Source organism: Sminthopsis crassicaudata, chromosome 5 (genome assembly GCF_048593235.1).
Source record: "Sminthopsis crassicaudata isolate SCR6 chromosome 5, ASM4859323v1, whole genome shotgun sequence".
Lineage (NCBI taxonomy): Eukaryota > Metazoa > Chordata > Mammalia > Dasyuromorphia > Dasyuridae > Sminthopsis > Sminthopsis crassicaudata.
This window is the reverse complement of record NC_133621.1, coordinates 296,647,370-296,656,095: the sequence shown is the minus strand read 5'-3', so window position 1 is coordinate 296,656,095 and position 8,726 is coordinate 296,647,370. Positions and strand designations below refer to the sequence as shown.

The 8,726-nt window shown below is 61.0% G+C and overlaps 1 protein-coding gene across 2 annotated transcripts in view; it reads right to left on the bottom strand.

Moving 5' to 3' along the window:
- Positions 1–2,015: 2,015 nt before the first annotated feature.
- The window catches only part of TOM1 (target of myb1 membrane trafficking protein), a 47,753-nt gene continuing 41,042 nt past the window's right edge, over positions 2,016–8,726 (bottom strand). The window contains exons 12-15 of one of the 2 annotated variants that reach the window (XM_074271525.1): positions 6,773–6,848; positions 3,935–3,994; positions 3,545–3,587; positions 2,016–3,072 (exon numbers count right to left, since the gene is read on the bottom strand). In XM_074271525.1, coding sequence (XP_074127626.1) covers positions 2,936–3,072; positions 3,545–3,587; positions 3,935–3,994; positions 6,773–6,848 — 316 coding nt within the window. In that variant the 3' untranslated portion in view covers positions 2,016–2,935. The remainder of the gene's footprint in view (positions 3,073–3,544; positions 3,588–3,934; positions 3,995–6,772; positions 6,849–8,726) is intronic. The other variant, XM_074271526.1, reaches the window with a different exon arrangement.

Below are 8,726 nucleotides of genomic sequence, written 5' to 3'. Positions count from 1 at the left end.
GAAAGCAGTTTTGATTCACGCGTTAGACTCACGTATACGGGGTTACCTCTAGTTCAATGGCCGCTGCATGAGAAGCGAGGAGGCTTTTGCAGCGTCTGCTTCATTGAGAAGCTGATGACGACAGTTGGGGAGCCCTGGATTCAAGTCTGCTGGCATGACTGTAGTTGGAACCTGGATTCAAATGCATCTGACGTGATTACAGTTGGGAAACCCTTGATTTCAAATCTATCCAATATGATTGCAGTTGGGAAATCCTAGACTCGAATCTGACAAGATTGCAGTTGGGAAGCCCTGGATTCAAATCTATGTGACATATCGTGGCTGTGTGGCCCTGGGCAAATTCGTTGATCTTTTAGGGGCCAGGCTAGCTCTGAGGAGTCTCAGTCACTGAGCAGGGGTTGATCTGAGGGTCCAGAGGGAGGAAGTTCCCTGTAATGAAGAAGTCAGAGGCCTGACTTTTAAAAAGGGGTCCTCAACTTGTTTTATGTCATAGACACTTTGACAGTCTCCCCAGGAGGTTTTTAAATGCACCAAATAAAAATACATGGGTTTAGTGAGGAAACCCATTACAAGAAAATTCAGGGATCAAAATTAAAGTGTCCTGTGATTTTGGGACATTCGGTGTTCAAACGAACAGTCACAGACTCTAGATTAAGAACCCTTGAGGAGGGGCAGCTAGGGGGCGCAGTGGATAGAGCACCAGCCCTGAATTCAGGAGGCCCCGAGTTCAAATCTGGTCTCAGACACTTAACACTTCCTGGCTGTGTGACCCTGGGCAAGTCACTTAACCCCAGCCTCAGCCAAAAAAAAAAAAAAAAAACCCAAACCAAAAAACAACCCTTGAGAAGAAGACCCCCAGAACCCTTGTTGGAAGTGCCTTAGGACCACCTAGCCCAAGCCGTGATTGATGGAGACCGCAACGAACAATGGTTGTCCCACCTTTTCCCTCGCTCTCTGAAGCCCTGAAGGACACTAGGGCTGAGAGAAGGAAGTGCGGCAGCGGAGGCGGGACGGCCCCGGATGAGCAGCAGAAGGGGACCAGAGTGTTGGGGAGGAGTGAAGTCCCATAAATGTGGGAGGGTAAGCTGTGAGTGCCCTTGGAGTTTGGATTTAACCCTAGAGGTAACGGGGTGCCCCAGGGGCTGCTGGGTGTGGCAGGGAACGGTCACTGTGGGAGGCTGATTGGGTCAGTGCAACAGTGAACTGGAGGCCTCTGGGGCTGGGGAGGAGAGGGCTGCGTGGGATATGGGCGGGCAGAAAAGAGGACTGGTCATGGAGGGACTTACACGGAGCTCGCCCTCTGCTTTGCTGCTGCGCCCGGAAGGCCTGGGCAGGGCGGCTCTGGGGGGTCTCCCCCAATAGGAGAGCTCCATGAGAGGGACTTTTCTATTTGTATCCTCAGCGCTTAGCACAGTGCTTCACACACAGTAAGCGCTTAATAAGTGCTTTTCTCCGTACAGTATGTCAGCATTTGTGCGGGTAAGCTTGTGTTAGACTCCCTACGGGACGTCGGAGGCTCCTGCCCAGATCAGAAAGTCCTTCTGGTGTCCCGGGCAGGGACTACCTGTGGGGCCTCACTCCACTCTGCCCGTGGCCCAGCGGAAGCCTTAGTGCCTGCCTAGTTCTTTCTGTTCTCTTCTGAGACTCGCCCAGAGGGGCTGGACGTGAAGGTCGGGCTGGGGGAGGCAGGTGGTGGGTGCTGGGTCTGGGCGGGCTCCGAGGCCAGGCCACGGCTGCCGGAGGGCCGGTCGTGTGCCCTGGGTGCAGGCCTGTGGCGTCCCGGGCAGGCCGACATGCTTGGGAGGGCACGCTCTGGCCACGCTTGTGAGGACTGGGTCCTGGCAGGGCTCTGGGGCAGCAGGAGCAATGCTGGGAGCCTTGTGGGCAATGCTCAGGGCCCTCCTGGGCAGCTCCGGCTCACCGCCCCGCCCGCTCACCTCCGACTGGCACAGTCTCGGCCCTGGCCTCGGCCAGGTCCCCCCGGCAGGGCCAAGGCAACAAAGAGCCGGGGCGTTGGTTTTCCATATTTAATGTATGATATACAAAAGGCCAATCTCCCAGTACATGGACGTGAGTCGGTCCGGCCCGGGCCCTTATTTCTTCCCACGGGCGGGTTCTCAGTTGCTGAAGAGGCTGCCCGGCTGGCGGGCCTTCCCCTGGTATTAACTCTTACTCCCCAGGAAGAGGGGACGCGGGTGGACGGGTGGGTGGGAGGGTGACATGAGTAGGGAGCTCTAAGGCACAGACCTGGCCCGGGGGGCTGGGGGGAGCCCAGGCTCACCCCTGAAAGTGCGCTTGCTTCGTGGGGATCCCCAGTGCTGGTGGAGCCTCTACCTGTCCTCTGGTACCTGAACTTTGTGCAGTGAGAAAGGGGCCCATGAGGGTCCCTCGTTCTGAGGGGGGAAGGCCCGGGGCCAGCCTGGGAAGGGACACATGGGGACCTTGTGCAGCATTCTGGGGGGCTGATTGTCCAAGGGATGGATGCCGGAGAAGTGTCGCAGGGAAACTTGGGAGACCACGCGCAGAGGATTGAGAACTCAAACTACGGGTGGGGGGGCAGAGGCCACCCTGGAGAGAGGTACATGGACGAGAGTTGCCCTGAGAGAGGAGGGGACCAGAGCGGGTCGACAGGAGCGGTCAGCCTAGAGGTGGGGACTAAGGGGCACAGCGGCAGAGGTAGTGCTCGGAGGGGGCGGGAGGAGGAGGCCGGCCCCGGGCCCCGGCCATCCACCTCAGCCTGGCCCCTCAATGCGGCTGACATTTTCTCTACAGAGTCCTGGCCCGGCCCAAGTTACCCCTGGGATAAAAGCTAACACACCACCCTAAAGCAGCCTAAACGCTGAGGTGGGAGGGCAGGTCCCGGGGGACCTCCCCGTCCTGGCCCCAGCCTAGCAGGTGAAAGGAAAGGGGCCTCCAGTGCCCTCGAACCCGGGGCTCACAAGGCAAAGAGGGAGTCGCCATCTTGGTCCTTCTTCTTCTGGGCGGCGGAGCCGGGCGACCCTTCCGGGGGGCTGGGGAGCGTGGGGAGCCTCTCGGCAGCCTTGGCCCGTTCTTCCAGGAACTTGTCAAATTCTGGGAGGGGAGGAGAGAGGAAGTTAGGGTGGCCGGAGGGCAGGAGATGGAGAGTCCCGTGAGGGACAGGGACAGGGTGCATGGGCCCCAAGGGCTGGATGGGCTCCAGAGGATGCACAGACCCTAGAATGGATAGGCCCAGGGGATCACAGGCCCCAGAGGACACACGGCTACTTCCTCCAGGAGAGAGGTGGTGGACCACAGGTCTGGAACGGGGCATTTGCTGTTAAAAGTGACCCATGTCGGCTTGCTTTTGCTAACGATTCTTTGTTGCAAGGGAGGCTTCCATTTGGGGTGGGTGTTAGGGCTGGAAAAGGGCAGCAATGGCCCCCAAAGCATCCGTAAATCTTTTTTTTAATAAAGGGAGAAGGGGGTAAATTAGGTGCACGGTAAACCTTAAAAGAAACAGGAAGCTTATGTGGGTGAGCCAACAAAGGAGAAAGGGGAGAAGAAAAGGGGGAAGGGAGACCACTACCTTCGCTGGTGACGCCTTTGGAATCGTCCCCTTCGTTTCCCTGGGGGAGAAGGAAAAGGATCATGGGATGGCACGAAGCCCAACCCGCTTCATTTGAGATCCGGGTGCAAAGGGCTGCGCTGCTCGGTCACAAAGGAAGTGAGGGGCAGGGTGGGCCGGGGCCTCTGGGACCAGACCCTCCCACACGGACATGGAGGCTTCTCCCCACTTCTGCTCTAACCTTCAGCTCTGCTCTAGCAGCCCCCGGACCCCTTCAGGCTCCCAGGTCTGGGCTCTGGCCCCCCACTTCCCTCTGCTGCTCTGTAAATGGAGGTGGGGGGCATCCCTAAGAGAAGCTGAGGTTCTTTGCCCCCCCCAGGGCATGAGTGACCACTGGGGGCTACTCACCACATCGGTGGAAAGCCACTGCTCGATGTCCTCCATGAGGGCGGCCTGAGTGACTGGGATCTGGAAGGGGAGGACGTAGACAGACATGTGTGAGCCACAAGCCCGGAGGAGGCCCCGCGTCCACGGCATCGTGGGTGGCTCTGGGAGCCCTTGCAGGGGTTAGAATGGGGGACAGGAGGGGAAACCCGAGCCAGGCCGGGCGCCACCATGCACCGGCCACCTGGCCCCCGATAAAGGGAATCCTCTCTCTGGCTGCAGGTTGGCCCCCCCTCCTCACGGAGACGGCTCCGGCCAGGTTGTCTCGGGCCCAGATTGGGCCCCGACACGACCCGAGGGGGCCCAAGCCGACCAGAAGGGTGTGGGGAAGCGTGGGAAAGTAACCCCCCGCCACAGCCGGGATGGAGCTTCTCTGGTTTTCTGCTGCACCACACGGCCCTCGGCACCACGGCCGGGCCCCGCAGCCAGGACTTGAACCTGCTTTCCCGAGTGGCGGGCTAAGGGTCTGAGAAGGGCTCACAAGGGGGTCTTCCTATCGTTCTTTCTTCCACATCGTCATGGCACGGAGCCTGGCACTAAGTGCCTGGGGGCTTCCCACAAAGAGCTGGGCCTGGCAGCCAAGCCCAGGGGGGCACTGGGGTGAAACCTTCCTGATCCAGAACTGCTGCCCTTGGGGAGAGAGGCTGTTGGCCACGAGGTGCCAGCCTGGCTAGAGCCCCCCCCCCCCGACTCGTGTCCAGTGCCCATCCCTCTGGCTGTGGGCTCTCTGATGGGGACGCCCCAGACTGACTCTCTGGCTTCCCTCACTGCCTCTGGGGCTCAGGGCCCTCCTAGGGAGGGACAGAAGTGTCACTACCAAGGAAAACTGGGTGAGCCAATGGTTACTGCACGGGGTCGTGGCTGACGGAGACTCGGCCGGGGCCTGGAAGAGGCTCCTTCATAGACCGTGGGTAGGAAATAATGGGAGGGGGACCAAGGAGGAGGGGGAAAACAGAGGAAGAGGGAGGAATGAGAGAGATGGAAGAGAGAGACAGACACAAAGAATATGGGGTGGGATGGGGACGGCAAGTGAGGGGAAGGGGAAGGAGGTAGAAGGATGGCAAGAGATGCAGAGGGTGAGGGATGGAGACGGAGGATGGAGACGGGGTGATGGAGGCAGAGAAAGAGACACAGACGAGAGGGAGAGAGACACAGAGGCAGAGGCGGAGATGGAGAAAAGATAGAGGGGGAGAGAGACAGAGGCAGAGAAAACACAGAGAGGCACGGGGGGACAGAAAGGAGACTGTTCTCGGCCAAGCCCCGTGCCCAGGCCCCCAGGCCCCAGCACTGTCCCCTCCAGGCTCCGTCACCCTAGCATGGTTCATGCTGCCGGGGCAGAAGCACAAAGCCGCCGCAGGACCTCTGGGGATCGTGCCCCTTCCAGCCCTGCTGTCCTTGAGAGCCCAGCCCCGTTCCCTGAGGAAGCGCCGGATGCCCAGCGCCGGAGAGGCAGAAGCAGAAGGCAGAGCCCGAGCCCAAGGGCAGCCCGCACCCGCCTTCCCAGGCAGGCCGAGGAGCACGCGGGGCGGCCCGGATGGGGGAGGCCCCCGTCTGCCTGGCCGTGCCCACCGCTGCTCCCTGCTCCTGGGCTCCCCTGCCCCTGAGGGCCTGGCCCGGCCTCACCATTCCCTGCCTCGCCACCCAGGTGCTGAGGGCCTCCGCTCCGCCGCCTTCCATCTGGTTGAGAGAACGTCAGCCAGGAAGGCTCCGGTAAATAGGGCGGAAAGAGCGCGGCTCCGGGGGTCCCCAGGAAGCCCGCGAGGGAGAACGCCCGATCCCGGACGCCGCACCGATTTTCAAGAAGAGGGGGCTCTCCACCTGCGCCCGCCCCCGGCTCAAGGCCTTCCCCAGCTCTGAGCAGCGGGAGTCCTGATCCGAGGCTCCAAACGGCTCCAAGACCCCGTATGGTTTGTCCCCCACATCCGGGTCCCTGACCACATTCCACTCCGGACGTCATCTACTATGTCGTGCCCGGATGGGTGACCCTAGACTGGCTGTTAACCTTCTCTGAGCCTCAGTGTACTCCTCTGAAAGGTGGAGACAATACTTGCACAAGCCGCCCTAGCGGGGCGTGAACACGGAGCCCTAGAAGGGGGCGGGCTGGGGGGCTGTGAGCACCGTGAGTAGCTCGCTGACCCGGGGGTCGGGGGTCCTGGGGCCACATCCGGGCTGTGCTCCCAGTCAGACGCCCCCCATGGGCTCGGGCAAAGGCTGCCCTGTCAAATGAGGCTGTTGCCTTAAAGGTCCCACCCGAAGGGCAGGCGGATGCCCGGCGGCCGGCCAAGGTCAATAAAGGGAGCCTGGGGCCTCTTCTAGAGCTTGCTTGCAAACAGTCCCTGCCCTCAAACCCTGGAGCCTTCAGGCCCCAAATGTGCCGCGCCCCTTGCCCACACACACACACACACACACACACACACACACACACACACACACACCCCTTCCTATCTACCCAACCACACCCATCCACTCCCATCCCCCACACTGACATACCCCCCACACTCCTTCCCACTCCCCATCCGTACCCCCCCCATCCTTCAGACTAACTCCTGCTTCAGGCTGTTTGGTAGAACACTTGAGCCACAGTGGGAAAGGATCCAGGAAGCCCCCCAATTTTTGAGGGGAGCACGGAAGCCCAGTGAGGGGAAGCCACTTTGACCTTGGATCTGGGAGGGTCAGAGAAGCCCCTGCTTGGCAGATGAGAGGGAAGGGAGGGACTGTCCAAGGTGCTGGGGGGACTAGGGAGGACTAAGTGAGACCGGAAGGCTCCAGGGCCTGCTCCGGTTCTGTGCTCCCCGGACTTACCGCTCCAGTGCTCTGCTGCCGGGCATCCAGAGCTCCTGCCAGTCCGTCCTTGGCCTGGGGGGCTTCATACTTGACTCTGAAAGGGACAAAAAGAGGTCAGGATGGGAACTGTGGGCGACCCGTGAGTGGCAGGGGCCACAGCCTCAGCTCCTGGCCCGCGCCAACGGCAGCCCCACGTGGGGTTGCTCTCCTTGAGCCTCATCTGCTCCTCGGCAGAACGGAATCGGGCCCTGTCCGCAGCCAGCGTGGTGCTGAGGCCCGAGGCCTGGAATCGGGAAGACGCCTGCCCGGGGCGCTGTGGGAGCTGTGAGACCCAGGCCGGCTTCCTCTTCTGTAAAATGGGAAGAAAGCCAGTGCCACCTGCACAGGGCAGCTGTAGGGGCGGGGGAGACAACCCCCACCGAGCACTTGGCGAGCCTGAAGTGTGGCAGACGTGTGTGCTGTGAAAGCCCCGGGGCCGGCGGGGACGGGGAGACAGATGGAGGAGACTTCTGGCCCAGCCTCTCGGCCGCGGCTCCCCCAGAACAAGGCCTCCCTGCACGGCCGCCCACTAGTGTTTCCCCGTTACAAGGCACGCTCCTCGAGGGCAGGCCTGAAAACTGGCCCTGTGTCTCCAGGGCCCAGCAGCACATTAATAAGTGCTCATCGTTAATTAATCGGGGTGCAAGTTGCCCCAGAGTCTCACATTCACCAAAGAAATCACCTGTAAGACGTTGGTCCTGGGGACCCCCGACTGGAGCCTGGACCCCAATCCTTCCACTTAGGCCCTGTCGGGGACAAGCGCCTTTAAACCATGGAACTTCCTTGCCAGGGCGGGCACAAACTGGAACCTGACCCAGCCCACTCAGCCCGGAGGGAGCCACGGGGAAGATGGCTTCGGCGGCCCCAGAATGGGTGCCCATCCACGGAGGGCCTGCGAGCTGCGCTGAGGGAGGCGTGGATGCTCTCAGAGCTCTGAGTGGAGAACAGGTCATTCCCAGCGGGTGGGCGGTTTGCCCAGGGTCCCACAGGTAAGCAAGGAGTGCCCCTCAGGAGGCCACCGGAGCTCTCTGAGAGGGAGGATGAAGGACGGGTAAGCAGCAGGGCTGAGGGCCAAGCCTTGGCCTCCTGCGCCCCGGCCCCACAGCCCTGGCAGTCAGGCTCATTCTGCACGTTTAGTTACCCCCATTGTGGCTGCTGGGGGGGGGGGCAGGCACAGCGTCCACGAGCCGGCCCGGATCGGGAAGAGCCGAGTTCAAATTCAAGCTCTTGGTAACTACTAGACACATGGTTCTAGGCAAGGCAACCCTATTTGCCTCAGTTCCTTCTCTGTGAAATGGGGATCACAATCGTACCCCACCCCCGAGAGACTGTAGGTACTATGTAAATACTTCTTTCTTTCCATTTCTCTCCCTGCCCTTGCCATTTCCTTCATTATCTGTCTCATCAGTACTGACCCACGGGGGGACACAGACCACCCTGGCTCGGACCCTGCCCGGTAAGCCTCCTCATGTGTCAGAGGGCAGGGACGGCCTCGGGAGCAATGTGATCTCGGGCAGACGGTCTCAGTGGTCCCCTGCAGCCCTGGGGACCGGAATCCGCAGGCCCCGCCCAGGGACGGCAGGCGGACCCGAGCTCAGATCTCCTGCCGAGGCCCAGGCCAGCCCCGTGACCCTTCAGTGTCCTCAGAGAGGGACTGCAGGCTGACACGCATGGAGAGATAAAATGTCACCGAGATCATTTTTAAGGCCCGGAGACACGGTGCCCGCCAGCCCTTCGATAAACACTGGGTAAGCCCCTACTGTGTACCCAGAGCTGGGGATGCAGCAAGAGGCAGGACTTGCTCTCAGAGCTCACGTCGCGTGGAGGAGGAAGCTAACACAAGTACAGACAGGCTACAGGCGGGATCACGAGGCTCGAGAACTGAGAGGGGCAGGGGAGCGTTTCCTGTAGAAGGTGGGCTCTGAGAGCCAGG